At 37.9% G+C, this 13,494-nt stretch overlaps 1 protein-coding gene across 3 annotated transcripts in view; it reads left to right on the top strand.

Moving 5' to 3' along the window:
- The window catches only part of RGL1 (ral guanine nucleotide dissociation stimulator like 1), a 287,005-nt gene that overhangs the window by 198,970 nt on the left and 74,541 nt on the right, over positions 1-13,494 (top strand). For all 3 annotated transcript variants that reach the window (XM_007989218.3, XM_007989217.3, XM_007989216.3), the window contains one exon: positions 6,701-6,909. In XM_007989218.3, coding sequence (XP_007987409.1) covers positions 6,701-6,909 — 209 coding nt within the window. The remainder of the gene's footprint in view (positions 1-6,700; positions 6,910-13,494) is intronic.

Here is a 13,494-nt window from a genome sequence, read left to right as displayed (position 1 = left end):
CTGTACTGCGGCCTGGGCAGTAGAGCTGGACTGCATCTCTAACAAACAAACAAAACAAAACAAAACAACCCAGTACAGGCAGAACCTACTTAGGAAGCCTTTTCTGATACCTCCTTTACACTGGGCTCCTCTTGGTGCTTCCTCCATGTCTTGCCTCTCTCTCCATCATTTTACTCACATTTTATTGTAGTGGTTTCTTTGTGTCTGTTTCCTTCACCAGACTGAGTAACTTGGTTGCCAGAACCGCATGCTATATACCTTTATATGTCTAGTAACTTGCACAGTGCCTGGCACATAATACTGTTAACTGTGGCTGAATATGTAGATGAATAAATGGAAAAGACAGCCTCTGTGTATGTGCTAGTAGTATAAAAATACAGGATACACAATTACATTTCAAATTCAGATAAATAACAAGTAGTTTTTTTAGTATGCATAGATCCCAAACATGGAATGGGACATACTTATACTACATAGTATGTAATTATTCATTATTTCTCTGAAATTAAAATTTCACTGGGCATCCTGTAATTTATCTGTCAACCCTAACCTAGCAAAAAAGTGAGTTCACGTGCAAATTATTAGGTTAGCACAAAGGTGATTGTGACAAGTTTTGGTTTAAGTTTTATTAAGTTTGCCACTACTTTTAATGGCAAAAACCATAATCACTGGTGTACCAACCTAATAAAAGTTCACGCAAAGCAGAAGCTTGTGTTGAGCTTGACATCATGGGCCCTAAAGTATTTTCTAGACTTTACCTTAACATCTCTGAGTGTCCTGTGTGTAAATAGTCACTGTAGTACTCAGGTGTACTGGCCTTGTCATGTTCTGCTGCATGTCATTACAAACATGATTTCTGCTGAGAGAATGATGCATGGTGAAGAAATATATGCATTTGAGTAATTTGGAGAGATGAGCAGAGATTGTTTGTGAGTCAGCTTGTGGATTTTCCTGTACAGGTTGAGTATCCTTAATCTTAAAACCTACATTCAAAGTACTCCAACATCCATGCTCATTGCAGTGTTTTGCATTTTGGATTTTCAGAATGGGGATGCTTGAATGGTAAGTATAATGGGAATATTTCAAAATCTGAAAAAATCTGAAATCCAAACCACTTTCAGTCCCAAGAATTTGAGATAAAATATCCTCAGCCTATATTGTGGTGGTTTGTTGTTGCCGGAGAGTGGTTGTCGGGCATTTGAAAAGGAAGTATAAAACTTACTTTTGGTGTTTGGGGATGAATGTAGGGATTGGGTATGGGTTTTAGATTTTTGGAGGGAGTTAGCAGCTAGAATAGTACTCACTATTTACTTTGCTGCTCAGGCCAAGATGCCTGAGAACTGATCCACTGAAGAGTGATCATGGTGTGGAGGACTCCATACTGTCTCCATTCTAATGAGGCTGTTTACTTAACACGTTCCCTGTTAAACTATCAGATGACTGAAGTACTATTTTGATTGAAGGGATTTTTTTTTTTTTTTTCAAATTAGAAACACCCAACTGGTTAACAGTTTATGTTTTAAAAGGTGAAAGAGTTTGTTTCTCCATGACTGGAAACGGAATTGAAATATGGCATCTTTCATCTCTCTCATGCCCTTTTTCCTTTCTGTCTCATGTCAAAATTGATAATTATGGAAATTACCTGGTAGGACACTTGGGCACAATTTTAGATATTTACCCCATAGGACTCAGACATGTTCTCTTAGAAAAAGCTGGATTCTAAAGGCACAAAGATCAACCAAAAAAACAACATGAAACATTTTTGTGGTCTCAGTACCATGATCTTGTCAGTAAAGCGACGGTCTATGATTAAATCCAGACTGAACTGTTTCCTGTTAGCGTGCTAACCCACAGGGCAGGCTCAGGCCTCCGTGTCTTGCTTTCTAAGTCTGGGTTATTAAGCACTTGTCTGACAAGGGTTCCACCCCTTTCGTCTTAAACTTTAATTCAAAGTTACTAAGATAATATAAGCAAAAACAGGTCCTAAAGTCTCTTAAAACACTTAGAGACCTATTGAATCTTTTCCTGCAAAAATGAAACTTTTAACATTTTAGCTTCTCTCCTCAGGCCATATAGCAGAGTATTTTTTTGTGTTTCCCCTCTGTACAATTTCATTTCAAAATAATTTCAGTGGTAAGCAGATTAAGTTTTTGTTTCATAAAAAATGTACTCTATTTGAATGTTGGCAAATTAGAAGTCATCAGATCTTTCCCCTGCCATAATAAGCAGATATTAGGATATTTAGCCGATCTACAGAAAATGACATTAAGCCAATTCTCTGATAACATGCATTGTTATTTTGTGTGAGAATGATTGTAGGCACAAGAGCAGTTCTACACTTATTTTATGATATTGTCTTTGATGTTCACTTTGAAAATTATTTTTAAATATAAAATTTCAAAATATTTTATTAGTCTTCTGTTAGGTCACATGTGGTTCTTCCTAATGCACAGATGCAAACACTGAGGAACAAATACTGTTAAAGGGACTTACGGGAATCACGTATGCATATTGAAATTTTTCTCTGAGTAAAAAAGCACTGAAAGGAAGAGGCTGGGTTAATGAGAAACATAATTCCATTTCCAAGGGAGAACCCTGGCTTTCTGCCAAATCTCTGCTTTCTGGCAGGAAATGGGACCCACTTCATCAGATCCTTTGACAAGCATTTTTCTCTGTGTTTGAATTTTGGGACACATCAATACTCAGTGAAAAAATAGTTCTTTTAAATAATCATTACTTTTGATAAGAAAGATTTAGTATTAGAGTTTCCATTGTAAATAAAATAAGAATCGTCAAATTTCAACATCGTTTGGTAAGGGAACACTGATATTATCACAAGGCGAGGAAGCTTGATTTAAATCAGAATTTACTATCCCTGCCACTGAGAAGCCATTCCTTTTGTTGTTAATATTTGACATTGAAGTATATTTTCATGGGTTTTTTTGTTTGTTTGCTTTTGAAATGGAGTCTTGCTCTGTTGCCCAGGCTGGAGTGCAGTGGCATAATCTCCAGCCCACTGCAACCTCCGCCTCCCAGGTTCAAGTGATTCTCCTGCCTCAGCTTCCTGAGTAGCTGGGACTGCAGGCGCGTACCATTACACCTGGCTAATTTTGTATTTTTAGTAGAGATGGGGTTTCAGCATGTTGGCCAGGCTGGTCTCGAACTCCTGACCTCAGGTAATTCACCCACCTTGGCCTCCCAAAGTGCTGGGATTACAGGCGTGAGCCACCGCTTCCATCCTGAAGTATATTTTCTAACTTCTACTTTTGAATATCATGCAGGCTGACAATTATTTTGGCCAGGTCTTTTGAAGTGACAAAGTACAAAACGCAAAAACATCCTTACATTTTTGTATTAATAAAGAGATCAAAGGAATACACATTTGAAAATAAAAATTAACATTACATTTTATAACGTTTTGATTTTTCTTTTTTAAAAGAAAAGTGGTAAATATGAGTTAAGTTTTAAATGCATTACAGTAATTTAATAAGCCAAAATTTTTCAAAGTATGTGCATTCTGAAGTTCTGCAAGATGCTGTGAGACTAAAGAGAAATCCATTTGGAAATGCCATATACCATATCCCTCTCTTGGAGTTGACTAACATATGTTGGCATATTAAAGTGCATGAGAAATTCTGCAGTAAAGAGATGTCATTGACTTTCTTGAACTCTGTAGTTCCCAAACTTGACCACAGGACTTTCTTTTTGGAACTAGTGTTTTACAGCACACACTGAAAGCAACAGTGAACCAAATAATTAATAACATACAGAATTCTAAACCATATATCTTTTCACTTATTGTTTCTGATAAAGTTAATTGGAGTTTCTTCGGAACAGATGGGTACTACAAGGTTTATTCTAAAACTACATAGAGAGTGATAAAGAACAGCTATTAGACCCTGATCTGAGTCAACTGTCTTAAGAGGCCTAAAGAAACGTTTGATATTTTGCCTGAACCAGATCCCTCTCCCTAGAAAACTTTAAAAAATTAAGTAAAGAGATAAAGCCATCTACCACATAAGCTGGAGTCTTAATTTTAATTCCTGTTAGCAGTTTGACATGATGACATTAAGCTATTCTAACCCCCTTCTGAAAGCAGTTGCCACCACTCTGGTCTTTCTGAAAGCAATCCCATCTGTTAGTTTCCTTCCAGTAGTTTGATTTCTGACAGGCCAGTTGAAGGAAAAGCAAACATGCTACTTAGTAAGCACAATATCATCATTAGAGATCCACTTCTCTCTGATTTGCGTCTCTTCTTTAATTTTCACGTGATTATTTCAATTTAGGAAATCTGATATAAAACAATTCAACTTACGATTCAGATAAACCGCCTGGCGATTGTTTGCATCACTTAGGATTATTCTTGCTTTAGAAATAGACCTCCTCTCTGTAGAGAAGTCTCCTTAGTGCCTATGAAGGATGAGTTAAACTTTCAAAATTGCATCTCTGTATAATTTGTTAGGCACAGATTTACTGCAGAATGTAAGGCACACCAATATTTTTCTTCATTTTAATTCTCTTCCCTCATACTAAAAACTGAAGCTGTAAAGATTTTATTACCAATGAATTTTTATGTATTATGGTTTATATCTACCAAGGTACAATTATATCTACCAATATTCATTTACAGTTTCATTTTCATGTGCTAGCTGCTTCTCATGAGTAAATGTCTTCTTTTAGACTTTGCAAGTTTCCAGAAGGCAGGGTCATACACCCACCCACCCTTTTCATCACTCCCCAGAGCTTAACCCAGTGCTGCTTGGTACAACCATTTTCTCAGTCAGCTCTGTTGATTGCTGATGATATTGAATCAAAATGCACATTGCCCTCTGTGGACTGAAGAAAGTCAGATCATGGTTCCATCTCCATAGATTTCCACGGAGAATATACTCCAACCATGGCCAGTTTTTCAAGCTATCAACTTGATGTCAGCTGGCTCACACAAATTCTTAAAATTTAACAATCCATTCTCCAAAACCAGTATGAGTCGGCTCCAGCACCCTACCATAGGAGCTGTCTTTAGGAATGAGTTTGCAAAAATTTTTTCCCATTCTGTAGGCTGCCTGTTCACTCATAGTTCAACCATTGTGGAAGACGGTGTGGTGATTCCTCAAGGGTCTAGAACCAGAAATACCATTTGTTCCAGCAATCCCATTACTGGGTATATACCCAAAGGATTATAAATCATTCTACTATAAAGACACATGCACATATATGTTTACTGTGGCACTGTTCACAATAGCAAAGACTTGGAACCAACCCAAATATCCATCAGTGATAGACTGGATAAAGAAAATGAGGCACATGGAATACACCATGGAATACTATGCAACCATAAAAAAGGATGAGTTCATGTCCTTTGCAGGGACATGGATGAAGCTGGAAACCATCATTCTCAGCAAACTAACACAAGAACAGAAAACCAAACACTACATGTTCTCACTCATACGTGGGAGTCGAACAATGAGGACACATGGACACAGGGAGGGGAACATCACATATCGGGGCCTGTCAGCAGGGGTGAAAGACTAGGGCAGGAATAGCATTAGAAGAAATACCTAATGTAGATGACGGGTAGATGGGTGCAACAAACCACCATGGCACGTGTATACCTATGTAACAGACCTGCATATGTATCCCAGAACTTAAAGTATAATAATAATAATAATAATAATAATAATAAAAGGAATAAAAAACCCAGCAACAACAACAACAACAAAAAAGAATGAATTTGGCCAGGCGCAGTGGCTCATGCCTCTAATCCCAACACTTTTGGAGGCTGAGGTGGGCAGATCACCTGAGGTTAGGAGTTTGAAACCAGCCTGGCCAACATGGTGAAAACCTGTCCTTACAAAAAATGCAAAAATTAGTCAGGCTTGGTGGCGGGTGCCTGCAATCCCAGCTACTCGGAAGGCTGATGCAGGAGAATTGTTTGACCACAGGAGGCGGAGGTTGCAGTGAGCCGAGATCATGCCTTTGCACTCCAGTCTGGGCAACAGAGCAAGAGTCTCAAAAAAAAAAAGAACGAGTTAGAAAACTTTCCATGGAACAAAACAAAGGGAATCCTTGCTAAACCTGATCCTGGGATCATTAAAAATGTCCTTGGTAAAATTATGCCAGCAAACTAGTTATTGATAGGGGAGTAAGTAGAAGCAAATGTAACCATTATGAAGTAATACTTCTACTTCTAGAAAGGAAGGAAGGAAACACACGTGCCTCCACCACCGCCACCCTACCATACTAAACTCACAGGAGAGAGCATTGCCTTACGTGACGTGTAGAGAAATTAAGTAAGAGTGAGGGTAGGCTGCATGCAGTGGCTCACACCTATAATCCCAGCACTTTGGGAGGCCGACATGAGAGGGTTGCTTGAACCCAGGAGTTTGAGACCAGTCTGGATAACATAGCGAGACCCCCATCTTTACCAAAAACAAAAGTACAAAAATTAGCAGAGTGTGGTTGCCTGAGCTGTAGTCCCAGCTACTTGGGAGGCTGAGACAGGAGGATCACTTGAGCCCAGGAGCTCCAAGCTGCAGTCAGCTGTGATCACACCACTGCTCTCCAGCCTGGGTAACAAAGGGGATAAATACATAAGAATAAGGAGAAACGTAACAGGCTATGGCCTTCAACTATTTCAATGCTTCCAGTTTTACTTTAGGGAGTCATTCCTCCTTATGGTAATTGTTAATTTATTATACAGGTTGAAGGGGACCAGCTGCCTCCAGGACACACAGTCAGTCAATATGAGACCTGTAAGATCAGGACTATAAAAGCTGGCACCTTGGAGAAGCTTGTGGAGAACCTGCTGACAGCTTTTGGGGACAATGACTTTACCTATATCAGCATCTTTCTGTCAACGTACAGAGGCTTTGCCTCCACTAAAGAAGTGCTGGAACTGCTGCTGGACAGGTAAGAATGTAAAGGAGCTTGTGAGGTGAAAGAAATGTAGACTGTTTATGGAGTGGAGCACGAGGTTCTGAATCACCTGCACTTGGTATGCAGAGAGAGATATGTGAGGAAAGATTAACGGGAAGGGATGACCTTTGGCACAAATGGCAAGAAGATCATTCAGGAGCCACTTTTGGTCTGTTGCTGGGGAAAAATGTCTCCTAAAAGATTTATGAAAGAGTTGAGAGTAAATACTGTAAATCTAGATTCAGTTACTTTATGGATTTCATTCACTATTTGCCACCCTAAATTTCTCCATATTTTTATAATTTTATATTATTCAGTAAATAATCAGTTGACCAAGAATTTTGCTGGGATGTTGTGGGGATGAAATGTGCTCATATGTGTGCAGTGAGGAGCGCATTCTTAGACCCACAGGAAGCAGCTTAGGAATGGTGGCGATGATGATGCGATGCTGGTGATAACTATCAACAGTCAGCATGTATTGGCCGTTTTACAGATATGCACATAAATATCATCCTTGATCCGTATTGTTAAGCTACATATTACATGTAGCAGAGCAGTATACATTGAAATTTACACACTGTTAATCTTTAGATTTTTCTCATTATTTCTGTTTTATTTAGAATTAAACTTGGTCTTTCAGAAAATATCATTAAATCAACTTGATAGTGGGAGGAAGAAAACTGTCAGCCAAACAATTGTTTTAGAATCAGGAGAATCCTCATCTAAATCCTTATATTCTGAGGTTTCCTGCATAAGGAAGGAAATGAGATACGGCTTTTTGTTGGGCTTGTTGAGTATTGATGTTTGTTAACTAAATTTTTTTGTTTTGAAAGTAATTTGTGCTCATGCTAAAAGTTCTTACACTGTGGAAGAGTATGCAAAATATTAAAAGTTTATTCATATTGCTACCTTTTCCCCAAATAATATTTATTAGATTTAAAAATGTTAGTAGTAAGAAGAAAATTAAATAGACCATCTACTAGGCAAGTAACACATATTAACATTTTAAAAATAGAGGTAATCCATGTATATGGTGAAAAGTTCCATCAGTCCAGATAATTGTAAAAATTAAAAGTAAAATACTTTTTTCCTCAAGCTCCAATCCCATTCCTCCCAGGAAATCACTGTAAACCATTCCTTTTGTATTTTTCCCACACTTTTGGGTGTATAGGAAGTATGTATGTATATATACATGCATTTATGTACTGTATGTCATATATATGATATGTTTATATATTTATCATATGACATAATATACTTATCTGTGATACAGATAGAATCACAGTACACAGTCTGTTCTGCAATTTTCATTTTTTAAAATTAATTTCTTTTCTATTTTTACAAACAGGGTCTTGTTCTGTTGTCCATGCTGGAGTGCAGTGGCATAATCATAGCTCACTGCATCCTCCAACTCTGGGGCTCAAGAGGTCAGCCTCAGCCTCCTGAGTTGCTAGGATGACAGATATATGCCACCATGCCTGGCCAATTTTCGATTTTTACTTATCTGTATATCTTGGAGATTTTTTACTCGTTAAGTGAATTAGTATACATAAAAGGCTTAGAACAGTGGCTGGCATATTGAAAGCTCAAAAAATGTAATCCTTATTTCAAAATCAGCACCTACAGATGAATCTATCAAAATCTTTTCAATAGCTTTATAATATTTATTGAATGGGTTATTATATGGATAGACATTTAAGTTCTCTCCAGTTTTTTATTTTTTATTTTTTGAAACGGAGTCTTGCTCTGTCTCCAGGCTGGAGTGCAGTGGCGTGATGTCAGCTCACTGCAACCTCCGCCTCTCGGGTTCAAGCGATTCTCCTGCCTCAGTCTCCCAAGTAGCTGGGATTACAGGCATGTGCCACCACGCCCGGCTAATTTTTGTATTTTCAGTAGAGATGAGGCTTCACCATGTTGACCAGGATGATCTTGATCTCTTGACCTTGTGATCTGCCTGCCTCAGCCTCCCAAAGTGCTGGGATTAGACACGTGAGCCACCGCACCCGGCAAGTTTGTTTTTTAAACTTTGTAAACAGTACTGCAAGAAGCGTTTTTGAATACATATCTTCTGAATAGTTGCTTGAGAATTCTATAGGATAATTTCATAGAAGAGTCACTAATGGGTCAAAATATATCAGCATTTAAAGATTTGAAAGATAACTGCCAGATTGCACCAATGACATTCCTTTCCACAGAAAACGGGAGTGCCTATTTCCTCATTTTCCCCACACACTTGCCAACTGTGGATATTTTCTCTGTACCTTTGAAACTATCTTTACCATGACCTGACCACTGACAAATGATAGTGGTTGTTTTTGAATTTATACTTCTTACATTTATGAGTGAGGTTTAGTGTCTTTTAAAATTCTTATTGGCTGTTTGTATTTTCTCTGAACTCTGTCTTTTCATATCCTTTTGCCTATTTTTCTTTTGGACTCTTTTCATCTAATTATTGATCATCTAATTATAACTCTGCATATTAAGGAAATCAGTTTGTTGCTTATCATATGTTAGAAATATTTTTCCTAATTTTTTCATTCGTTTTAAAAGTTATTTATTAAAATTTTTTATAAAAACATTAACATTTTTGTGTAGTCATATCTATTAGTCTTAAGAAATACCTTTAATAATAAAGTTATATTCCAGTATAAGTAAGGTTATTGACAATAGTGGGTTTTCCCTCAACGTAGTTTTCTCATAGATGCGTATAGAGTAAGATTATTTGGATCAATGGTTATTAATATGTTAATCTTCAAGAACACTCACAAAATGTCTGTTCTTTGTCATACATTGATCTGGTTATGATACTTTGAGCTGCAGCACAGATAGGAAGTTCTGTAGTTTTTTGCATAGCAGTGCTTGACAAAATAAGCCTGGAATATAAACTTGGATTGGTGAGGTATTTCTTTTATAGTTTGTTTGCTTATGTAATAAATCATACCTGTACATAGAAATTGAAAAATTGTATGAATTTTATCTTTTTGGTATTTCATGTTTATAAAAAAAATGCAGTATGCTGTTGGCAGGCAGTATGAATAGACTGTTCAAAACATTAAAAAACTCCTACAAGTTTACTTTGGAATTGGTAACCTCTTCTATTTATGGGGTGACTATTGATAATAGGCCACAGATGTCCACAGTCAATAAAGGAGTGCACGTAAATTCCAGCTGTTCATCCTAAATAGAGGACATATACACACAGGAACTGGAGTGTTTAGTCTATGACTCATGTACATCCAGCTTTTGATATTTTTAAAATCTTTTCTTTGTTCTATTATAGAGGATAGATATTTTTGCTTTTTAAAACACTAACTGGATGACTGACTAACAATGAACATGAATCAAACTGCCTTTAATTCAAGCTGTCATGTAAGGTATAACTGAATGGAGAGTTAGGATTTATTTTGTACCATTTGGATGGTCCAAGGCTTGACCTTGAATTTAATCTCATAAACAGATCCTTTGCTTGCTTCTGAAATGAATGGAATTGACAAGTACTCAATGCCTACACAATACCCAGCTTCTGCAAGACACCATACGGATGGAATTCAGAAATATGAGACTTGGTTCATGCCTTGAGATAGTTTAGTGGTGGATTTACTATGAAGCCACTGGTACTTAACCTCAAGGGGCACTCACTTGGAGTGCCCTCTGCATAATTTTATATTCATGATTTTGTATTATTTTTCTTTGAGAGGATCCCTCAGATTACATATGACTTCAAATTACATATCCATAAGACCTGGATCCACCCCTCAGTACTTAATATTTTGCTGCACAAGATAAAATATTAAGGTTTGCATTTCTGAAACAAGTAGATACCTGCCTGAGATGGTATTAGATGAAGTTCTAACATGTTCTGCAGATGAAACAGGATATAGAAGTTCAGATAAATAAATCTCATTTATTTAGATTATTCTGCAGAAATTTGGATTTGTTCAAATAAGTACAAACCTCAACATGAATTTCTTCCTTGCTTCATTTCCTACTCACACTTAGATCTTGGACCAGGCTTCAGTCTTAATTAAATTTAACCAAAATGCGCATTCTGTGAAACAGTGGGTTCTTAAATTGGTTGTTGAGACTTTTAATGTCTATAATTAAGAGGAAGCAATTACGTTGTATAAACTTGCCTATTCTGAAGATGAGCATTTGAAATATTATTTTGTCAGTAGATTGTGGTAGACTTGTTTATGGGTCTCTGACATAATTTTAAAAATAATTTCTTTTGGTTTTTTAATAGTAGTTTGCTTATCTGTTGTGAAATTAACACTGAGAAGCTATTACAGCATGTGCTAATCATACAATAATCAGTTGAGAATGGATTGAAGACAGATACTGCAGTATTTATTTCCCACCAGAGAAGCTTATTTGATGTCAAGCTTTGATTTCCCATAAGACTTCTAATAATGTGGCTTTTCTCATATGGAACTGTTCGCTTTCTGGGATTTCTTTTTTATCTTTTGACAGTTTTTTATTCTGCTATAATATGAGCCTTTTGTGATTGACCAATAGACAGTGGTTTGAGTTCACGTATAGCTAATTCCATGTGTTTGCTTTACCCCTTACTTGGGGTGACCATTTCCCAAGGACCACTGTTTCCTGTGCTTTTCAACATGGCTCAGAGTTCACTGTAGACCACATTGGCCTACTTTTAACCCAAGAAGAAGTTGTTGAATTGTGGGCCAGCAGTTTGTGTTGGGGCTTTGAGATTTTCTTTTATCTAACTTCAAACATACACTCACTCAGTTAAAAATCTGGCCGGGCACGGTGGCTCACATCTGTAATCCCAGCACTTTGGGAGGTCAAGGCAGGTGTATCGCCTGAGGTCAGGGGTTCGAGACCAGCAGGGGTTCTGGCCAACATGGTGAAACCCCATCTCTACTAAAAATATAAAAATTAGCTGGTATGGTGGCAGTCATCTGTAGTCCTATCTACTTGGGAGGCTGAGGCAGGAGAATCGCTTGAACCTGGGAGGCGGAAGTTGCAGTGAGCTGAGATTGCACCAGCCTGGGCAACACAGTAGGACTTGGTCTGAGGAAAAAAAAAAAATCATCTGTTCTCTCCACCATACCATTTAAACATAAGGGTGTTAGATACTACTGAATATGCCCAACCTCAAATGTAGGTAGAAACCTACTTTAGCTAGTGACCTTCAGTGAGAACCATGAAATGTTTGCACAAATATCTAGAGTTTTCTTCAGATGCTGTCACAATAACTCCCTTTTGGGCCATTTCTTGAACATTCTCTCTTTCTGCGGTATGTACTCTGTTACCAGAATTAAGCAGAATGTGCTGAGTGCAGTGGCTCACGCCTGTAATCCCAACACTTTGGGAGGCTGAGGTGGGCAGTTCACTTGAGGCCAGGAGTTCGAGACCATCCTGGCCAACAAGGCGAAACCCTGTCTCTACTAAAAATACAAAAGTTAGCTGGGCATGGTGGTGCATGCCTGTAGCCGTAGGGAGGCCGAGGCGGGAGGATAACTTAAGCCTGGGAGGCGGAGGTTGCAGTGAGCTGAGATTGTGCCACTGCACTCCAGCCTGGGTAACAAAGTGAGACCCTGTCTAAAAGAAAAAAAAAAAAAAAAAGAAGTAAGCAGAATGCCAACAAGAACCAGAGTAGGGGTTAACTAGGTCTCCAGAAACCTTTGCCAAGCTGATGGCACTCGGGTCACACTGTGGAAAGCACTGAGTGATAGTCTGAATTACTCCCTTAATTTCGAATGAATTCTCCCAGTGGAGGACATTCGGGGTTTTTAAAGGTTGGAGCCATTTGTAAACACTATGCTTTAAGATTAGCTGACTTAAATTTGCTTGCTTATGTTGCAAAGAAGAGAATAATTCAGTAGGTCTTTGAACTTATTTCTTCTTCCCATGTTTGCTTGCCATGTGTTTTCACAGGCTCTATCTCATTTAGTTCACTTATTTTTACCCCTGTGTTTACAGATTAGAAAATTGTGGCTCAGAAACATTCAATCAGTAAGTAGCAGAGCTAGAATTAAAATCTACCCCTTTCTGACTTGCAAGTTCTTTCCAAGTGTACAATATCACCTTCCTTGATTTGTTAATATCACCTTTAAAGGAACCCTTTTTTGGGAATCCTTCTTAGCCCTCCTTTTCACTACTACCTCAAGTGATTTTCCCTGGAAACTGTATTTCCCAAGGGCTCCTCCCTTCACACAGTTGTGAGCAGTTCACTTGAGCATCAGTGCTGTTATTCATTTGTCTACTCAAGCAATATTTGTCGGCTCTTTAATGTGTACTACGTACTGTACAAGGTGCTGTGTGTATAATGGTGGACAAACCTGCCTTCTTCATGCTGAATGTCTAGTGGGAAAGAATAACATTAAACAAATCAGTGTGCAAATACATTTATATAATTAAAATTGATAGACCACTGGGAGATAAAAGGTTCTATAACGCAGAGTTATAGAGGATATTTTGGAGGGCTGTACCCAAATAAAACTGAATGTTGGCCAGGATCTTAGGTGATCACTTAGATCATGGGCCATAAAGGTCATTGCTGTGTCTGTGTTTGGAGTGTTTCTGTGTATTGAATGGGCTCTGGCCAAATCCCTG

This window comes from Chlorocebus sabaeus, chromosome 25 (genome assembly GCF_047675955.1).
Source record: "Chlorocebus sabaeus isolate Y175 chromosome 25, mChlSab1.0.hap1, whole genome shotgun sequence".
Classification (NCBI taxonomy): domain Eukaryota; kingdom Metazoa; phylum Chordata; class Mammalia; order Primates; family Cercopithecidae; genus Chlorocebus; species Chlorocebus sabaeus.
Note: the sequence above shows the minus strand (reverse complement) of the source record. Positions and strands in the feature narration are given on the sequence as shown.